This window comes from Chinchilla lanigera, unplaced genomic scaffold (genome assembly GCF_000276665.1).
Source record: "Chinchilla lanigera isolate Chin_1 unplaced genomic scaffold, ChiLan1.0 scaffold00013, whole genome shotgun sequence".
NCBI classification, from domain to species: domain Eukaryota; kingdom Metazoa; phylum Chordata; class Mammalia; order Rodentia; family Chinchillidae; genus Chinchilla; species Chinchilla lanigera.
Window position 1 is genome coordinate 19774530 of NW_004955414.1, and position 21655 is coordinate 19796184.

The window sequence follows — 21655 nt, forward strand, 5'->3', positions numbered from 1 at the left end:
CTTTGTAGCCGAGGCTGGCCTCGAACTCCCAATGATCCTCCTGTCTCAGCCTCCCGAGTGCTGGGATTACAGATGTGTGCTACCACGTTCAGTTGACAGTTGTATTTTAATATTCATCTAATTGATGTGTTTCACCAAGTTATGAGCTGGGCAGAAACTGATGTTATCTGGTTTGTCTCTTTCCCCCAGTGGCTAGCAGAGCCTGTAACACAGTATGTGCTTAATAAATGTGTTGAATGACTATCAGTGTCACTATAGTAATATGGTATCTAGCTGAGATGGGAGTTCTGAGCAAAGCTTTGTTCATACATTTTGAAGGTGGGTAGGGGTAGGTATTAGTATGAGCCCAGGAAGCTACCAGATCTACTTATGATCATGTTATTATCTGTAATGTCTAATATAGGAGTGTAGCACAAGGTTAAGACTTTGTGCGCTGGAGTCACACAGACCTGACTCTCCTCTAACTATTTGTGAAAACTTGGAGAAATTGCATATCTTTATCAGCCTGTTTTTCCCACTAGCAGCTTTTTATTAGCAATTTATTATGGCTGGATTCTAAAGTGTTCTCCATGTGAACCAAAATAAATATCTTCTTAAAATGAAATGCCCTCCAAAGGCCAACTGAGGGGCTTTTGGGAAATGGTCAGATTATGAGGATGCTAGCCTCACTGGTGGATGAATTTATAGCTCAATGGGCTCATTAGGGTTGGGGATGTGGCTTTGAAGGGTGTGTTTTGTCCCTGGCCCCTTGTTTGCTGGCTTTTCCTTTCTTTCTCTGCTTCTGGACTGCCACGAGGTGAGTAGCTACTGATTTCTCTGGTTCACCAGTACGCAGACAGGCACTGTGGGACTCTCTGGTCTCTGAGCTTGTAAGCTAACCTAATAAATAAATCCTTTACAAATATATGTATATATTTGGGGGGGTGTTCTGTTCCTTTATAGAGCTCTGAGCAACACAATTGTAGTGCTAATAATTGTAGGTACCATATAACACTTTTATGAAGATTAAATGAATAGTGCATACAAAGCACTTAGTACAATACCTGGCACATTCAAGAGGCTCAATAAAATTAGTGTTCACAGTTATTATTATTGTTTTGATGCAAACAGGCCTGTATTCAAAGCTTGACTTTGTCATTTACCAGCCATAGAACTTTATGCAAGTAACTTCACCTTTCTGGACCTTGATTTTATTTTTCGCTACTTGAAAATTGTTATTCACAGGATTGTTGTGAGAGTTTAATGTGTGCAGAATCCCAGGCCAATGCCTGGCATATGATAGGTGCTAAATTTGTGTTTTTTCTCCCTTCCCTTTGTGTGATAGTGCAGTTAGTGGAGGTTGCCCTGTATAGCTAGAATTCCCACTTGGCTCTCTCATTAGCCTATAGCACTATAGCATTCGGCCGTGGGATCCACCCCTGCACTGTGGCTGACTTGACTAGGGCCAGGACACTGCAGGATGTTGTTCTATCCTAGCTTGAGTATTTGATAAGGCCGAGGGCTTGGTAGAGTAAGGGCACAAATTTACAGGGCTATACCTTCTCTGGAAGCTCACTTAGCTTCCTACCTTTGCTTGTGTACTTGTCAAAAGGTGTGGCTTTTCAAAGAAGATCTGGATGATACCTAATTTTCCCCTACCCATCTGTATTATCAGCTTTGCCATCAGTGGGACAAAAATCCCTGACTCTTGCAACTTAATGGAGGAAAGGTTCATTTGATTCAAGTTTTAGTGGGTTTAATCCCCAGTTGGCTCCAAGGCAGAAATGTCATGGTAGAAGGGTCCAGTAAAGGACAGCTTCTAACTCCATGACAGGCAGGAAGTAGTGCCAATATCTACAGCACATAATTTGTATCATTTAATTTAGCACTTAATGAGAAATTGTCTTGCTTTGTGCCTTCATGATTTTGATTGTGTTTTAAGTTTTTTTTTTTTCTGTATTAATACTAGGAATTAATAAAGTACAACTTATTAGATTAATCCTACCTTGTAAGGGGTGTTCAAACATCCCTGCCATGCAACAAATTCTGTACTAGCTGATGACATATCCATTTATTTATTTATTTATTTGTTTGTATCTGTTTTAGAGGTGACAAAAGCGTGGGAGTTTGCCTTTGCTTAATCTAAATTCTAACCCGCCCTTCAGTGCTCTCTTAATCTAGCCTTAGCTCAAGTTAAATTGCATTTACTCCCTCACTTCATGTGATAGCCATCCCAAACATGCTTTTCATATCCTACCACTGTGCCATTGCTCTACATAAGTCTTTATCCTGGCATCTCTCTGCCTCAATTTTGCCCATAAAAATTTCTCTTGTCCATCAAGGCCCAGATCAGGTTTTTCAACCTTGCATTATTGGTATTTTGGGTCAGATAATTCTTCATTGTTGGTGACCTGTTTTGTGTATTGTAGGATGGTTAGTAGCATCTTGGCCTTTATACACTGTATATGAGTAGAAAACATCCCTCTTTTCACCATTTATAACAACCAAAAATATTGTCAGTTATAAAAGTCAGTTAACCTAGAGAACAAAATGGCCCTCCGTAGAGAACTATTGGTCTACATTAAAGGTTTACTCGAGGAAATCTTGTTTGTTTCCCTATAGTGGGAAGTAATCCTTCCTTTCTAATGCTCCAAGTACTTGGAATGAACCTCACATTTGGCATTTTACTCTGCTCTGTGTTGTGATTAGTTGAGTCCATCTTTATCTCTCTTACTGGCTTGTGAGTTCCTCTAGGGAGCAGGAACTAGTATGAACTCTTATTCATCATAGTTTCTCCCATTGTGCTTGGTGCAGGGACTTACACTTCCAAGTTAAGGTTTCTTTGAAATTTAGATTTTAAAGCAAGGATCCTTGAAATTGTTTCCCAAGGGCAGATCAAGAATACTGTAATTCAAGCACTTGGGAGGCTGAGGCAGGAGGATTTCCATGAATTTGAAGCCAGCCTGGGCTACACAGTGAGTCCAAGTCCAACCTGAACTACATGGCAAGACCCTGGCTCAAAAAAAAAAAAAAAAAAAGCTGGTCAGTGGTTTGGTTTGGGGGATAGGACTTATGAGTTTTGGACTTCTTTCTTCCCCAAAATAGAAGAGAATCAGTATTGAGTTTCTCTGCAGTTGCTCAGGTGTGGGCTCCAGACATGTTAGTATGTGGCCTATAGGTCTGCTTTTCTCTACCCCTTTACCTTGTGGTATGACCTGTGTGTAGAATCTGGACAGAAGCCAAATTACTTTAATGGAAATGATAGGAAAGACTTAGAAAAAGACTTATACTAGAGAGGCATAGGAACAGAAAAGGAAAAGAAAGAAAGAAAGCTGAAGCTATACAGAGCAAAAATGTACACTTTTGGAGCAAGAAAAATGATATATGTAGGTATACTTTCCTCAGTTACTAGTTATATGGCCTTGGGAAAATTTTTTTGTTTTGTTTTGTTTTTCTTGTTTTTTTCCGGTACCGGGAATCGAACGCACGACCTTGAGCTTGCCAGGCAGGCGCTGTGCTGCTGAGCTAAATCTCCAGCCCCGGCCTTGTGAAATTTCTGACATTCAGTGAGCTTTCATTTTTTTCACAGTAAATGGGGACAATAATTTCTACCTGAAGTGGCAAAGATGAAATGAAATTATGTATATAAAGTGAACAGCTTGTGATTTAGTTTATAGTTGCAGTATTACTACTATTTCTGTTCCTATTACCAATGCTCTAATGTGATAGTCTTGTGCTGGATGCTATTAATGTACTTTTTCCATGCAAATACGTATATTTTTTTCTTTTTCTTTCCTCTTCTTCCCTTCCTTCCTGCATCCCTACCTTCCATGCTGGGGATTGAACCCAGGGACTTGTGCATTGTAAAACACAGGGTCTTATTAAATTGCCTCAGCCTTCCAAGTAACAGAGATTATCAGTGCCACCCTGCTCTGCAAAAGTTTTTTTTTTTTTTTTTTGTAGTGCTGTGTTATATACTCAGCTGTCTCATGCAGTGCTTACAAGAAATTTGTGAGACAGATCTTAATATTTTTATATAACTAATAAAGAAACACTGAGTTAGCTCTTGGTTATCCATTTTTGAGTTACTGCAATTCGGATCTACATCTAGCTAATGAAAGTGTTGTAAGCTAGGCTTGTGGTGGTTGCACAATTATATGAATATCCTAAAAACCACTGAGTTGTATGTTATAATTGTTACGTGATTTATATCTCATAAAAATGTTAAAAAAACAAACAAACCCATGTTGCTGCTTTGATTGGAGTATAGTCACCTCTCACTTGCCTTTCTAGAGCCCAGTACATAAGAATCATTAGGGCTTGGGAACACTTTGAAAGCCATGGTGATTTTGCTTTTTATGTCTCTCACCCCCAGTTTTGACAGAGACACTGTGATTCTTCCAAGTCTGCAGTACCATGATGCCTGGAGGCAGAGATCCTTAGTTGACAGTGAGATTGCCTCTGTTTTGGGGAGGGTATCTGTGGCTTTTGAGGACACCAGACTGAAAGAATTCTTTCCTCCCATCTTCCCTTCCCTTCCCTTGCCTCCCTTCCCCTTCCCCTTCCCCACCCTTCTTTTCTTCCTTCCTTCTTTTTTGAAGATGGCACTGCTTCTGAAGAAGCTAAGATGTTAAAGAAGCTGTGAGAGAATACCAGAGTCCTGAATCAGTTTCTTGACCCTTACCTTGTAGAGTACCAAGTGGAGAGTTGGTAAAGCCAGCTGGCCAAGTAGCCCTGGTTTTATTTTTCCTAGATTCACCCTTGTGTTCGGGGTTTCTCACCTATTCACACTATTGCAAAATCAGAACCGTTCCTTTTGTCCCTGGACTCCCGATTCTGACAATAGACTTTTCTTGCTTCGTTTGTGTATATCTTTGACAGCCTTCTTAAATGTTACTATATGGAAATTAACCTCAGCCTAGTTTCTGATAGATGTATTTCTGTTGTGCGGTAATTTTTCTTTGGTCTTGGTTTAGAGGCATCTCTCTGCTTTTGTGTTTTTAGCTCTCTGCTTCTACCCTGACGAAATCACCATCTTGTTTTCCAACCTGTCCTTAATCCAGGCAAAGTATAGGTCAAAGTCTGTTTAGGTCCTTGGATAGAACAGCAATGACCAGTAGCGTAATGACATCATCCTTCAGGTGAAATCTGCTTTGGGAAATAGCCTATCCCTGTTCTTTAAGTGCTTAATTATAAGGGAGCTGCAGCATTCATCTACCAGGAATGGTTCATAGTCAAGTTCATAGGTTTCAATTTCCATTGAGTTCATGTGCTGTGGTTCTGCTAATGCATTCAGCTAAATTTTTGTGTTTCTTGGGATAAACTGTTTAGACATTGACTCTTTGTTTATACTGTAAATTGAACTCATGGACACTCTACCACTGAGATACATCCCCTGCTCTTTCTATATTTTAAGACAGGATCCTACTAAGTGGTCCAGGCTCTACTTGAAGTTGCTGCCCTCCTGTCTCAATCTCACAAGTACCTGGGATTACAGGCTTGTACCACCGTGCCCAACTGACTTTTTATTTATTTATTTAATTTTATTTTAATAGAGAATTCTTGCTATGTTGTCCAGGCTGGCTCTGAACTGGGCTCAAGTGGTCCTCTGCCTCAGCCTTTTGAGTACCTGAAATTGACAGGCATGAACCACCAAGCCCATCTTGGACATTGACTTTTTAAATATATAAATATGAAGCCGAGTATAATGATACATGCTGTAATTCCACTCCGGAGAGAGAGTGAAGCTGGAAGATCTTCTCAGTACTTGTGTGTATGGGTACGTGGGGGTGGGAATAATCTAGGCATGAGTTACGGATTCTGACTGGGTTTAGATCTAAGCTTTGCAATTTACTAGCTATAAGGCCAACCAGTTTGGAGCCTCATTTTTTTTCATCTATAAAATTGAGATGAAAATAAGATACTGTTTGTTATCAGCAAGTCTTCAGGCTGGTGAGAGAGACATACCTAAACAGACAATGACAGTACTACATTCAAATTATAGTATTTGCAGGGGATCATGCAACTTTCAAGAAGAATCAGGGTTTGGTGACCTATTATGTGATGTATGGCAGAAGGTACATTGTTAGCTGGCACTCAGGCAGGGGTGCCAATTTCCAGACAAGCTGAGCTATACATTAGAGTGAGTAGGCATAGTTTACAATCTGTCCCAGTGCCTTAGCCATATACAGAATGAGGCAGCAGCTCCCCCAGATGGTATTCCTCATGTTTCCAGGAAAAGCCAGAGGGCGGCTTGCTTTGACTGACAGAGAAATTCTTTCTCACTCAGCAGGCTGTTGTTTTCTTTCTTCCTCTCTTTATTGTGGAGTCTGCTTTATCAATTCTGGGTGGCAGTGCCCTTGGTGATAGGGATTAGTTATATTTGTAGGGCTTCTCTCTGTGTGTGTCTGTATATGTCTATCTGTGGCTTTGTGTTTGTGTTTCTTTGTATATATATAACATTTTGTGCTTGTATGGATGTGTGTCTTTCTGTATTTACATATGTTTGTATATATGGCAAAAAGTGGAGGAAGGGGAGGAGTATTGAACCAAGGAAGTAGGGGCTGAGTAAAATCTCATAAATGAGATCAGGAATCAAGGGGAAGGTTATGGGCAGCGAGTTGGGCCTGTAGTAAAGTATTCAGGACCTAGAGTTGAAAACAGAGCCAGAAATGTAATCAGGATCCCAAAGATGCTGTTAGTTTAGGAAAGATCCGGGCCCTACATAGTGGGAGGCAGCATGTAGGAGTCATTCGGCAGCCAGGAATAGTCAGTCCACCAGAGAGAAAAACCTGTTTCAGGTGTTAAGATTCTGACTCTTCATGCCTGAGGAGGAATTAGCAGCTGGTGCCTAAGGCCTTGCTTTCCTTTTGACCCAGCTGTTGTTGGTGTTTGTGTATTTATTTGTCTTTCTGTGCATGTTTGTTTGTTTTTTTGAGACAGGGTCTCACTGTGCAGTTCAGGCTGACCTTGAGCTCACTTTGTAGCCCAGGCTGGCCTCGAACTCACAATGATCCTCCTGCCTCAGCCTCCTGAGTGCTGGGATTACAGGCGTGCGCCACCACGCCTGGCTTTTGTGCATGTTTGCATCTATATTTTCATAACATTCACTGTACTTCATGGCATTTTAGAAAGAATTAGTTTCCAATGTGATGTCTGATTCACTTGATGATTAATGAACCTCTTACTAATTGTCCTTGTGTTGTTCTTTCTCTACCTCCTCACTTCTGCTCTCTTTCTTCTCCAAATATACTTAGTATCTTTTCTGTGCTTCAGGTGGATATACAAAGACTAATAAAACAGCCACATTTCCTCCCTACAATGATCTCACATATTACTGTGGCAGGAAGACATACATGTACAACCTTGACAGGTGTTGTGACAGAAGATGAACTCAGCACACTATGGAAATACAGAAGAGGGAAATTAACCCATCTGAGGGTCTTGGGAAAGACTTCCCAGGAAAGATGGTACCTGAGATGAATTTGGGGAGTTGAGTAGACATTAACCTGAGGAGAGGGTTGAGAAGGATACAAATCCAATAGTCCATTGTCAGAGTCAAGGGCATGATGACAAATTCCTGTCTTCTTCCAAGATTTTCTTCCAAGGCCTCTGAAGTTTAACATGCATCAAGCTGAATTCTGACTACCACTTCACCCAAAACATGTTCTACCCACAGCTGTCTCAGTTAAGATCATCTTCATTGTTTCGGTTTCAGCCTAGGCCCCAAACTAAATTATCAGTAATTACTTTCACACCTCACACCCACTGGTAATTCCTGTGTGTTTTATCTTCAGAATACATCCCAAATATGTCTTCTCTGTTGCAGGCACCAAAGCTCAGTAGCCTTGCCATCTAACAGATAACCACAACCAATAGTCTGTTCTCAATGTAGCCGCCAGAGAATTTAAAAAAAAACTATTTCCTCCCTCCCCTCCTCCTTCCTTCCATCCCTCCTTCCTTCTCTTCTTCCTGCCCTTCACTTCTCTGCTCAAAACCCTGAAGTGGCTCATATTTCATTCACTGTGAAAGCCTGAGTCCTCACAAGAGTCAACAAGGTCCCGTTGTGATCCTTTCTCTTATTTATATCCTCCTTGGCCCCTCACTCCAACCATGCTCCTTGCTGCTCTACAGATACTCCTTGTCGTTGCTTTAAGGCCTTGGTTCTACTTCTTACCCCAACTTGGGATATTCTTCCCCTAGATTAGTTTGCTAAGCCCCTTGTATCACCCGTACTTTGTTAATTCTCATATATCACCTTAGAAGTTTCTCAGGCCACCCGGTTCAGTCATGGAATTTATACCTTTGTATCACTCCTGGTACCCAGGGCCTCACTGTGCATCGTTTAAGTTTAAATTTTTTAACAAGAAATTTAAGAACTTGGGGCAGAAGGGGAGGGAAAAGAGATATAAAAAGAATTCAGAATTACATGTACCAGCTCTCCATGATGAATGTAATTATTATGACTGCAAACATGTACTAATACAAATTTAAAAAATTTAACCTATTTTATTTCACTGCAATGGCTCAGTATTGGTACTCAATAAATATTGTTTTATTCACTGCAATGGCTCAGTATTGGTACTCAATAAATATTGTTCAGCAAGTGCATGAATACTTTAAAGGGAAAAGATTTGTTTTTTTCTCATGGATTCAAATTGCTATCTGGGGTCACTTACCTCAGAACATGTGTACTACTGATAAATGTTCTTCATGTTTATTATCCGGAAAAAGTATTTTTCCTTCATTTTTTTCCCAAGATGTTTTTGCTGAATATAAAAATCTTGATTGACATTTGGGCATGGTGCTACATGCCTGTAGTCCCATCTACTTGGGAGGCTGAGGCGGATGATTTTGCACTGGAGGCCAGCCAAGGCAATTTAATGAAACCCTGTCTCTGCAGCCTACCCCCCATAAGATTTTTGCCATTTGTTGAACTTCCTAATGGGTAGATTAATGTTTTTGAAAAGATTTGGAAAGTGGTGCATGCCTGTTATCTTGGAAAGCTGAAACAGGAAGATCACAAGTTCAAGGTCAGTCTGAGTCTTAGAAAGACCCTGTCTCAAGATAAAAGAAATTTTAAAAGATGGCTGGGATGTAGCTCAGTGCTGCCTGAGTTCAGTCCTCAGTACTGCAAACAAAGCAAAACACTTGGAAAGTTTTCAGCCATTATTTCTTTGAATATTTTTCTTTCTCTTTATGTCCTTCTTACACTCACTATACATATATTGGTGTGCTTAATAGTGCTCCACATTTCTATGAGTCTCTGTTCTTTTTTTTTTTTTTTCTATCTTTTAGGATTGTATACTGTCGATATCTGTTCAAATTCACTAATGCTTTATTCTGGTGGTTCAGATCCTACTGTGGAGCCCCTCTTCTAAATTTCTCATTTCTGTTACTGTGGTTTTTGACTCCAGAACGTCCATTTGGTTCTTCATTTTTTTTTTTTTTTCTGGTGCTGGGGATCGAACCCACAGCCTTATGTGTGTTAGGAAAGCACTGTACTGCTGAGCTACATTTCTAGCTTGTTCTTCAAAAATTTTATAAGTTTTGTCTGTTTATTAAATTCTTTACTTAATGCAACATGACCATCATACATTCTTTTACTGTTTTAGTCATGGTTTCCTCTAGTCTTTGCTTTTTTATTTTATTTTTTAAAGTGCACATTAAGTAAGTGCTCTATAATTGGAGCTGTATGTCTAGCCCCTTTGAACATATTTGTACATGGCTACTTAGCAGTCTTTTCTGTTAAGTCTGACATCTGGTCATGCTTACAACAGAGTTTCTCTTGCTTGCCTTCTTTTTTCTGTTATGTGGATCATACTTCTTGTGCATTTGTATGTCTTGTAAATTTATTATTTTTATTTTATTTTAAAAATTATTTTGGTCTTTTTGAGACAAGATTTCACTGTATAGTTCAGGCTGGCCTTGAACTCACTTTGTAGCCCAGGCTGGCCTTGAACTTACAGCAATCTTCTGGTGGATATCAGGATGACAGGCATGTGCCACCACGCCCAGCTCCTGTAATTTTTTTTTTGAAATTAGATATTTTTGATAAAATATTGTAGCAATTGTAGATACTACTCCAGCCTCTCTAAGGCTTATGATTATTTGCTTGTTTATTTGTTTAGTGATGGACTATATTATTTTAGTGGGCTTTCTCTCCTCCCTCTCCACAGTGTGATGTTGCTGCTCCATGAGCACATCCTTGAGGAGTGTGCAGTCTCTTTTGGATGACAGTGGTTTTGGCAGGGCTCCCTGTGGCTTTTTCTCTGGCCACATGTAGCTTTTAGTTCCATGAATTGCCATCTAAGTGTTCTCTTGCTTTTAACATGGTATCTTTGAATCCAGGTCCTCACACATGCTATATCTCACACAGGTATATTTGAACTTCTTCCCCATCCCCTATAAATTTTAAATTGTTCTCTCATCAGAGTAGCATTAAATCTCAACATTTTTCTTCTCTCCTCCTTACCAGGTGTGAATCAGCCCTTTGTCCAAAGTATGTTCCTTGTATATGATACCTGTCCTGTTAGTAACTTAGTATCTATTTTAGTTATAAGAGCTATTGTCATGGTATTGCAGGGGCATGTTTAAATTAATGGCTCCAAAGTGCAAGAGTAGCTATGCTGGAAATTTAGAAATGCAGAAAAGAAGTCATGAAGTGGTTCTTTCAAGTGAAAAGGTGAATGTTCTTGACTTAATGAAATAGAAAGGTATGCTGAGTTGCTAAGATAAATGGTAAGAATGAATCTTCTATCTGTGAAACTTTGAAGAAGGAAAAAGAAATTTATATTAGTTTTGCTGTCATACCTCAAAGTGTAAAAAGTTATGGCCAAGTGCATGGTAAGTGCTTAAGATAGAAAAAGCATTACACTGACCATTGATACTTATGTATGTTTAGGAGAAAATGCAGTAGAGTGGATTCAGTACTGTCAGCACTTTCAGGCATTCACTGGGGGTCTTTGTAGGTACCTCCCATGGACAGGGGGCTGACTATACTTCTAATCAATCTACTAATCTTTTCCCGAATGCCTTTCATCACCATTGTTTTTTGAGAGTATCCTTAACGTTGGACTTCATCACACTCCGAAAATGTAGTCATTTCCTTTGGGAAGAGATTTGAAGCTGTTTCGTCTTCTACTCCGTATCTTTGAGCCTTGGTTCTAGAGCTGTGGGTAGGGACAGTGACATCCTTCTCTCTGAATGACAACCTCACTGTAGGAGCTGAGCATTTGTAGAGGGGTAGTAGTAGCTTCAGGTCTTCTTTAGTTGGCTCTCCCAGATTATAATTGTCATTTTATGAGCCAGGGAGGGCCCCAGTATCCTTAGTGGTGCTGTATCTACAATGAAGCTCCTGTCTTATAAATGAGGGATGAACTGAAGGAAGCAGGCCTACCTCTTGGCCATACTCTCCTGGAATTAAACCCTAGCAACAAGTAGCTGGGGGCAGGATTAAAAATGTTGATATCCTATCCTTCCCGGACAGTTAATCCTCCCCCTGGGATCTTGGAGGTGAGGGTGCCCTGTGTTGTTGGCTGTACCATTTTGAAGCAGTTTCTATCTCATTGAGGAAGGTGAGTGGATAAAGCAGGTCTTATTTCAAATATTTAGTAGATTTTCTTGAGCATATGTTTCTTTATTTGCTGTATCCCCTTACTGGAGACCAGGTGCGTGGAGCTTTTGGTGTTGTCACATTAGAAGTCTTCTCTAACCCATCAGTTTTTGTAAATGTCCTTTCTTATGCATTGTCCAATGCTGTGTAGTCATCCTATGTAAATGTGGCACTATTAGCTTCAGTTAAGAAGGCATCTCTTCTCTCTGCAAAAAATCTTTTCAAATTAGCGATTATTTCTGTCCAGCCAGTATAGTACTTGGCTAGTTTAGATACTTTGGTCCTTATGTGTGTAGTTCCAAGATTGGAGATATTTAAATATTCCCATGTTTGTCATTCTGGCCAGGTAGCTGGTAAGCTATAACTTTAGATACTGCCTATAGGATTTGACCTGTGTCATGAACCAGTGTCATGTGAGGCCTCCTAGATGATTCCATGACAACAGCTGAACTTTATCATTAACTTCAGAGGGATTCTCTGTATCTTCATTTGTACCATGTGGTTGAAATAAAGCAGTGAACGGAAACATGAAGTTGCTGTCTTGGAAGAAGTTTCCTGATGGTAGAGATAGCCATAAAGTAGCTCAGGATACTGTAGTATATTAGGTGAACACTGTGATAGTCACAATAGAGGAGGATCTGAGTTACCTTGTCCTCATCCAGACTCACTGACGTGTAATCTGGGTCTGAACAGATGACTGTCTGATCAGCAGGATGCTGTTTTAGGTGAGGAAATAGCATGGCAAAAACACTGTACTGGTGAAAGCCTAGTACTTTTAGAGAGTATTAAAGAATTAATTACCATTCAGAATAATGGGAAGTAGCACTTGATGTATCAAAGAAGGCAAGTTGGGGCCAGTTCATAGTGGGCCTTGGATAAGGCTAGGACCTTTAGGTGGAGTTAAAGCTTCCAAAGTAGGAATCACAGTACATAAAAGTAAGGACTTTTGAAGTTAGTACCAGTAAACTACAGCACCTTATCATAATTATCTCCATTGTGAATATCCTGGCACACATTGACTTTATATTTTATTATTATTATTATTATTATTATTATTGACAGGGTTTCACTTTGTAGTGCAGGCTGGCTTTGAACTCACTAAGTAGCCCAGGCTGGCCTCGAATACGCAGTAATCCTCCTGTCTCAGCCTCCTGAGTGCTGGGATTACAGATGTGTGCTACCATGCCCAGCTACATTGATTTTAGATAAGCACTTAGGAAAGATACATGTTCTACCGCCTCTCTGGGTCTCCCTTATATATGAGGGTTCTTCATCACTGTAATAGTGGGCCCCAGGATTGTATATTCTTGCTATCTTTATATTCTTCTTAAAATATATTTTGTACACAGGTATATGTGAACACAGTAGGCAGTATTCCAAGTTTTTTTCCCAAGATTTTTATGTGAATTAACTCACAGTGCCCTCCAAATGAGGGTATACAAAATTTTGTATAACTGTTACCTCTATTTTACAAATCATGTGCGTGTTACATGGAAAGTAACTGATAAAACCAAGACTCAAACCCAGGTAGCTAGCTTTAGAATCAAAGTCTAAACCATCATGCTACACTGATGGTTCAAGCGAGTATAACCTTCTGCTCTCTGGCTGAATACCTTTGCTTTAGATTGGCTGACGATTTGGAGACTTTTCTTCTATTTGGTTTACGTAGTATGCATTGACTATTTTAAGCTAAGCATTGTATTACATGTTGTGGGGCAAACTCAAGTAAGGGACACTCATGCATTTATTTAATGACCATATACCTTGCTCTATGCCAGGCTTTATGTTTGGATGTTCGTTCTGTGGAGCTAATCAATTACTAATTTAGGTGTTCCAGAGAATTTATATGATACCACACAAAGACATAAGTGATAAATAAAATATGGCCTGTTTTGAGTTGCTTAGGGAAAGTAAAATGGGATAATTAAATACTAATTGTAGTGTAACGGGTAGGTACTACCATAGAGGTATGCCTTGAGAACTAAGGGAACAAATAACTAAGGGGCAATTCATTCACCTGGGAGAAGTCTGAGAAATTTCACAGGGACAGTGACTTTATCTTTAACAGGCAAAAAGTGGAAGAAAATGTTTTATATGGAGCACCTTGGGCAAAGGATTAGGTTCTAAAGGAGCATGGTTTGTTCAAGGAACATGAAGTAGCTTGATGTGTCTAGAGCAAGGTTGGTACTTTTTCTATAAAGAGCCAGACAGTATCTTAGCTATTGCTAGGCATAGTCTCTGTAACAACTATTCAATTCTGCCTTTTTTTTTTTTTTTTTTTCAATTCTGCCTTTGTAGCATAAAATTAGACAGTGTATCAGTGGAGGAGCTTGGCTGTGTTCCAGTGAAATTTTATTTACAAAAATAAGCACCAAACTGGATTTGGCCCTGGGCCATAGTTTTCTGACCCCTGCTCTGGAGTTTTAGGTCTGGTGGGAAGAGAGAGTGGCCAGGAGGGTGACTGGAAAGTAGGTCTGTGAGCCACATTGTAAAGGGCCTTGATTGCCAGGCTGAGAAACTAGGACCTTATCTTGTAGGTTACGAGGAGCCATGATATTTTAAGTAGGTGAATTGGTCTAATTAGATTTGTGCTTCATAAAGGTCATTCTAGTGTTTAATGTGGTAGAAATGAGACTTAAATATACAAAGGTGAAGGAGAAATGTCTGTCTTCTCCGTACTTTCAGCAACTAGCTTCTCATGTCACTGGGGACAGGTATTTCATCCCTGAAACAACCATATTGCAGCTCTGCGTAAACGGCTTAGTGCTATTGTAGCTAAAATGTGGGTCCTCACTGGGTGTTTAGAAAGTGACCAAGAGTTGGAGAGTATGAAAAAAGAGTTAAGAAGTACGGAGCATGTGACTTGTGCTCTGCTAAGGGGGTGGTGGGTTACAGGGGAAGTGAGAGTAGAGGCACAGTTTGGTTTGGGAGAAACGGAAGGTAAGTAATGAGGAATAAAGTTGGATAAAGGAGGAGTAATTGGTTCTAAGGTAGGACCCAGGGGAGAGGCGCACGCTTCTGCACCCAGAAGTGCAGGTTTTGGTTTTCCTCTGGCTGTCTGGCAGTGAATTCTGTTGCCTGAGGTGCTGGGTGGGCCAGCATTGTGGGAATTCTAGAGAGACACTCCCCTCTTCACTGCTCCCACCTACAGTGCTTCACTGCTGCGTAACACTTAGGATGGGGTTGCATGCTGCCTCTCGAGAGATCACAGAGCTAAATATACCTAATGACAGCTGGTGCCTTAGTGCTTAGGTGAGCTATTGAGCTGCAGTTTTAGGCAATACTGCATTCCTTGGGGTAAGACTTTTAGGGAGCCTCTTTGGACTTTCTTGAGGGAGGGGCTGCTTGTTTTGAGTCTGAAACAGTAAATCCTTGTTACGGGAGCCAAGAGGCAAAAGCTGCCTGTAAAATTGCCTTTGCGTTTTGTTGCCTGTAAACTTTGTCTTAAGTCAGGCTTTAACTTTTAGCAGCAGGGGAGACAGTGTTCAGAGTAAGGTGTGGTAATGCTTACCTCGAATATATTGGACATCAGAGTTCTAGTTCAGAATGATTTTTTTTGTGTGTGTGATATTGGGGATTGAATTCAGAGCCTTCACAATGAGCTACATCTCCAACCCCTTTAATATATTTATTTTTCTAAATTTTGACACAGGGTCTTGCTAAATTGCTACTTTGCCCAGGCTGAGCTTAAACCTGTGACCTTGCTTCTGCCTCACAGAGAGTCCTTAGGATTATGGGCATGTGCCAGCTCAGTATAGCATTCTGATATGCTACATTTATGACAGAGTAACTGGAAACTTCTATCAGGGAGTGTCTTTGTTACTTTTCTCTCACAGCTGAGACAAAATACCTGACATCCACAGTTAAAGGGGGAATGGTTTATTTAGCTCACAGTTTGTAGAGGTTTCAGTCCGTAATTGGCTGGCTCCAAGGCATGGTGGCTTGGCAGAGGGGGATTGCAGAGGAGAACGAGTTCATGGTGCAGAAGGTAGCAAAATAAGCAAGGGAGGGGTCTTAACAGCATCTTTCTGCCTTTCTATCTTGTCCAGGTTAATTAGGATGGGTGGCACTCATACCCTTCATCGTAGTGTTGCTGAGTTTAGCACTGCACTGTGAATCAATACCAGTGTCACACACTGTAGATCCAACCACCTCTGCAAAAGCCCCACCTGTGACTGCATGAGGCTTTGGGGGACATCTAGACATAAGCCATTAACGGAGTATGTGATTTTTGCAGGGTAGATGCAGAACAAGACTGATAAAAGTATGCACTAGAACATAGAAAAATCCATCTTGTAAAACTTACAGGGTGATTCTGTGTACTAGGAGTCATAAACTCAGTGCCTGTGAAGGACTGAGGGTATCATAACTAAGGGTATAATCTGTGATGGCAGACTAGCGAGCACATGCCTCTTCAGAAAGAGGCAGCTGCTGCTCAGTGCTGGCAGACAGTTGCCACGTAGGTATGTGAATCCAGGAGTGGTGTTAAGGATTGTGTGTGATACCTGTTGATAGCTCAATAAAGACAAGGATTGAGAACTTCATTATCTTCCTTAGCATCAGCTCCAAGCTGCCCCCCATTTTGATATAAACAATTGATTTTTTTCAATTTTAGGTAAAACATAAAGCAAAACATCTTTATAAAATGTTGCATTTGGCAATTAATTTGTAGTGAACACTCTGCATAAAAGTAGTATGTTTGCTATGCAAACACAACCTCATGACAAGTCCCTTAGCTACCACCCTAACTTTCCAATCAAATTGTAGTCCTTAACCTTTTTGTTTTTTAAAAGCTAGGCTGAGAAACTGCACTTACGTCCCACTTTACAATATGCTTTGCAGGCCAATAAAAGACCCACGCAAAGGTGGTTTATGACTTCTGTAAACATGTCTCATTTAATTTTTATCACACTCAAGTAAGAGGGATGATTAGCCTTCAATTTGAGAGGACAGTAAGCTAAGGGATGTTGAATAGCTTGCTCAGAATCATACAAGAAGTAAGTGACCTATTTCTACAGGTTCTATAGTATAATGCCTTTCTAAAACTAAAGTTCTGATTCTTGCAACCTCACTTCTTTGTTCTGTAGAAGAGGTTGCATTCAGATTCAGACCCCTCCTTCACATAGAACATCTGCCTGCCATTTTCACCATCTGGCATTGTCTTTTTGCTGGCCATTTTTTTCCTGCCTCTACTACTTCTTTCCATGCTTTTGTGACACCAGTAGGGTCTGTGAGTCCCCAGATATTTTGCATTTTTTTTTCATGAACTTTTCTCCTGTCCACATATGTCATAATCAGACTTGTCCATAACAAAGCAGTCTATTTCATGTTGGTTCCCTATAAGCAGCTAGCATCTCTTACCAGATGGTTTCTGGAGTTATCCAGTAACGGCAGAAAATCTTCCCTGGAGATTTGAGCATTTCTGTTCTTAAGAGCTGCCTGTGATCCCTGTTGATAGCTCAGTGAAGACAAAGATTTTATCTGTTCTGTTTACTATTTACACATACATCTGTCATCTGTACCTGGTACATGGAAATCATTATTAAGTACAGGCTGAAGTCCCACCTACCCCAGGAGCTGAGGTGAGAGAATTATTTGAGTGTGGGAGGTTGAGGCCAGCCTCAACATCTTAAAAAACCAAGAAACAAACAAACACTGGACCCCAGGGATAAGGAAAATGAGAAGAAGAGATATTTCCTGATTTTCTGAAAAGCCTACTATAATGTGTTCATGTGAGACTAATAGGCTAATAATTAGATAGTTTGTGTGTGTGTGTGTGTGTGTGTGTGTGTGTGTGTGTGTGTGTATCTATATATTTGTTTTTTTTGGGATACTTCAAGATCTGTGGAAAGCAGTGATCACTGCCTAGCATATAAAGAGTTAAGGATAAAAAAGGGTTAAGATCAAGCTGAATGAATCTGTATAATCAATAAAATTTCTAAAAGCTTTAATTTCCTTTGTTTTTTTTTTCCTTTCTTATAAAAGTATATTATAAAAAAAAATTCTGGATAATTAAGAGATGACATATGCAATGCCAGGGAAATATTTTTACTTTAAAGTCAGACATCCTGAGTTAGAGTCCTAACTCCATCACTTATTAGCTGTAACCGTGAACAAGTGTTTTAGCTATCTAATGCAATATAACAAACCTCCCCCAAACTCAGCTGCTTGTCACAGCAACATTTTTTTTTTTTTTTTTTTGGTTTTTCTCCAGTACCGGGAACCGAACTCACGACCTTGAGCTTGCCAGGCAGGCGCTTTTGCCGCTGAGCTAAATCCCCAGCCCCTGTCACAGCAACATTTATTTTGCTCATGTATTGCATTCTGGGCATGGCTCAGTAGAGATAGGTTATCTGTGTCCACTAAGTATCAGATTCAAAAGCTGGGGGCTGGAATCTCCTGAAGTGTCAGTCATATGTCTGTCTCTCAGGATGGAAGACTTAAACAGCTGACATTGCTCAGACATCCTCTTTGTAGTTTTTTCACACAATCTCTCCAGCATGGTGAGTTCAGGGGTATCAACTTTCTTATATATTAACTCAGAGGTTCCCAAATACGTGTCTCAAAAGAGGGAGAGCCAGGTGGAAGCCATATTGCCTTTTCTAACCTAGCCTTTGGAATCACACAGTATCACTGCTGCCACATTCACTTTGTTAGAACATGAGTGTATTTGTCAGCTTTCTACCACCATAATATAATACCCAAGGCAATTAACTTATGAAGAGAAAAAATTTATTCTGATGCACAGTCCTGGAGTCACTAAATCAAAATTCAGAGTACTAGTTTCTTGGGGTCTTTGGCAAGTGAGAGTTGTATATCATGGTGAAAGTATATGGCGGAGAAAACAATTTATGTCATGAGCTGGGAAGCAAAGGAAAAGAAGAGACTGGGTTCCTCAGTCCCCGCCAGTGGCATGCTCCCAGTGACCTGAGGACCTCTCACAAGGCCCCTCCCTCTCAGCAGTTCCACCTCCCAGTAGTGACACCTGAGGACAAAGCCTTTAACACATGGACACTCTGAGGACACTTACTGAAGCCATAGCAATGACTCACAAATGTTAGCCTGTATTCAAGGGGAGAAGAAACCATCTTTAAAGGGAGGATTGTCAAAGAAATTATGGACATGTTTTAAAGTCATTGTACCAAATAATATAACATTTCTAAATCTACTTTGGTTTAGGACAAATTACATCACTTTTGAGAGTATTACTATTATGTGTAAAATAGATGTGATACTTTATTGATTGTAAAAATTAGGTGAGAAAACATTGTGGAAGTTCTTGGAATATTTCTTAGTGTGTAAAGAAGTATTCAAAAATTGCTAATATTTCTTTGCTTTCTTCCCTCTTTTACCTTATTGAATTCCAGTTATTTGTCATTTATTATGTTTCTGTAATTTAAAAGACAGCCTAGGTGATGTAAAAAAAATTAAGATGTGTTAAGTACATGGACCAACTCCCCATGATGAATTTAACCATTAATGCACTGCAAACGTGTGCTAATAAAATTTTTTTTAAAGCATAAGGAAAGAATTTCTGATTCTTTCACTTATTTTTCAAGTGAAACAACAAAGAAAAGTAGTTTCAATGGCAACTAAGACACATGCACATGATATATGAGTAATGGGATACACTTATACATTGGGTGAATGGAATAAACTGTGGATAGCTAGTGCACCCCATGTGGCGATCTTGTTGGGCTGGCTCTGTGGGATGTATTGTGACTTGTGTGCTTTTCTCTTGCAGTTCCTAAGGGAAGACCTCAATTACCATGATCCAACAGTGAAACACAGCACCTTCCACGGTGAGGATAAGCTTATCAGTGTGGAGGACCTGTGGAAGGCATGGAAATCCTCGGAAGGTAATAGGCAATCCTGCTTGGCAGTCCACATTGTTAGAAGGTTTAGAGAAGAAAGAAGATGGATAGCAACTTGGCCTTAAAAGGACATGAGCATAAAATAGTAAAAAACGAATTATTGAAATGATTCTATATACAGTCACTGAGTAAGACTGAATATAGTCACTGTTCTGGGAAAGGGGAAGGTTCTAACACAAGAGTTGGAGTTGTCTTTCATCAGAATGCTTTTTGAATTCTAGCCTATCTCTGCTTCTCTCACACCACCCCAACATAGGAATGTCTCAGTTCCTGCTGCATCATCTCCACAGATAAAGAACTTACTGGTCTCTTGAGGCAGGCCTTTTCTTCTGTAGCTCACCACTTAGCCCTAGTTCTGCTGTGTCCCAGATGGTTCAAACATTGGCTAGAAGTACAGATGGGCTCTCTCCTGAGCCTCCTCTTTCCCAGGTTAAATAACCCTAGTTTTTGAAGTAAACATTTTCTCAGCCTCTTCCTCATCTTGGCTTCCTGCCTGTAAACATTTTTATTAGAACGTTTCTTGGCTCTCTGGAATTGAACTGGACATAATGGCACATGCCTGTAATCCCAGCACTCAGAAGGCTGAGACAGGAGGATCACCATGACGTCAAGGCCAACCTGGGCTCTATAGTGGTTCAAGGCCAGACTGAACTGCATAGAGATACTTTGTCTCCCAACAACAACAACAACAACAACAACAAAAAATCTCTGGAATTAGACACAGACTCCAAAATGTAGTTTGATTCTCACAGGGTTGAACTGGGTCGTTGACTTCTGTGTTCTGGACCTTGTGCATCTGTTAGTGTAACCTATTCAGGTGGAGGTGTCTTCATTAGTCATATCACTCTACTGATCATATTGATTTACTAATGAAAATTTAGATCTTTTTCATATGTGAATGTAAAACTGCAAAAGTATGACTACCATTTTTTTCTGGAACATTTTTTTCAGAGTTCGAGTTAAAGGGCAGGCCTGGTTATATGAGATTTGACAGGGAAGGGGAAAACAGGGCTTTGGCTTCCTCTCCATGGCTAGAACTTCCTCTCCATGGCTAGAACTTCCTTTGATACCATCCAGATTGGAATCAATCTCTTCTCTTAGTATAGGTCCTCATGCTAAGAAGATTTAAACATAAGTATTCACAAGCATTCCTGGTTTTTAGATGAGGAACTTTACCCCTTGGCTAATAAAGTTGCTTGTTCTTTGTTATGTATTTAGTAGAGCCAGGACTTAGACTTGGGTCTTCTGATCGCTTGGCCAGTGCTTTTCCTAACCATCATGGTTGAAAGCACTGTTCTGGTGGTAGAGGAGACTACTTTAGGTAGGAATGAGGCAGTGTCTATTATTATTTAAACTATTATCTAGGACCATAGAATTTCAGACCTGGAAAGGGTCCTCTATAATGGACATATAAAGAATGTTGGATTTGAAGCAGGAAGACCTTAGTCTAATCCTGGTTCTGGGATGGATCAGCTGATGCTTCTTGTTAACTCTATTTTATCAGTTTATTTTAAAAAAATTTTAAAACTTTTCAAATATTTATCAATTTAGAATAGCCATAAGGAAGCAGTAGGAGAGAGCTTCCTGGAAATCTTTAGAAGCTGAGCTGTTTGTGGGTTTTTGTTTTTTTTTAAAATAACTCCTGAGCAAGTCAAGCTGTCTACTGATGAGAGATGAAGCAGTATCATGAACTTTGGAATTATACCAGAATTTCCAGGAAAAATCTTCCATCAGTACCATTTAATTCTGGGTTTCTTCTGTAATAACATAAGGATAAGGCACTTGCTTTTTAAAAATAGCTTTTATAAGTAGGAACTTAGAATGGAAGATGCAGGGAGAGCATTCCTAGCCTTTTCTGAAAGCTCACAGAGAAGTATCTGGACAGGGAAAGTGACCAAGAGAAGGCAGAAATAGAGGGATTAAATCATAACACTAGAAAACAGCTCCAGGCAGTTTTCTGGTAAGAATTTTATTTTTGGAGTCAGAAACTATTTGGAACACTTCCAGTGTATTCTGAATTACAAGAAAATGGAAGACAATGGAGTGAATTTTTTGGAGGAGAAGGTTCTTGTTAGTCTTGAGAGAAAAACATTTTAATGCACAGTAATATAGCTTACAGCTAAGATAGAAGTGTATATATATATATATATATATATATATATATATATATATATATATATATATATAT

General features: G+C 39.8%; 1 protein-coding gene across 4 annotated transcripts in view; it reads left to right on the forward strand.

The window, feature by feature from the left end:
• Positions 1–21655, forward strand: part of Stim1 (stromal interaction molecule 1) — a 196364-nt gene that overhangs the window by 121540 nt on the left and 53169 nt on the right. For all 4 annotated transcript variants that reach the window (XM_013511939.1, XM_005380038.1, XM_005380039.1 and 1 more), the window contains exon 3: positions 19338–19452. In XM_013511939.1, coding sequence (XP_013367393.1) covers positions 19338–19452 — 115 coding nt within the window. The remainder of the gene's footprint in view (positions 1–19337; positions 19453–21655) is intronic.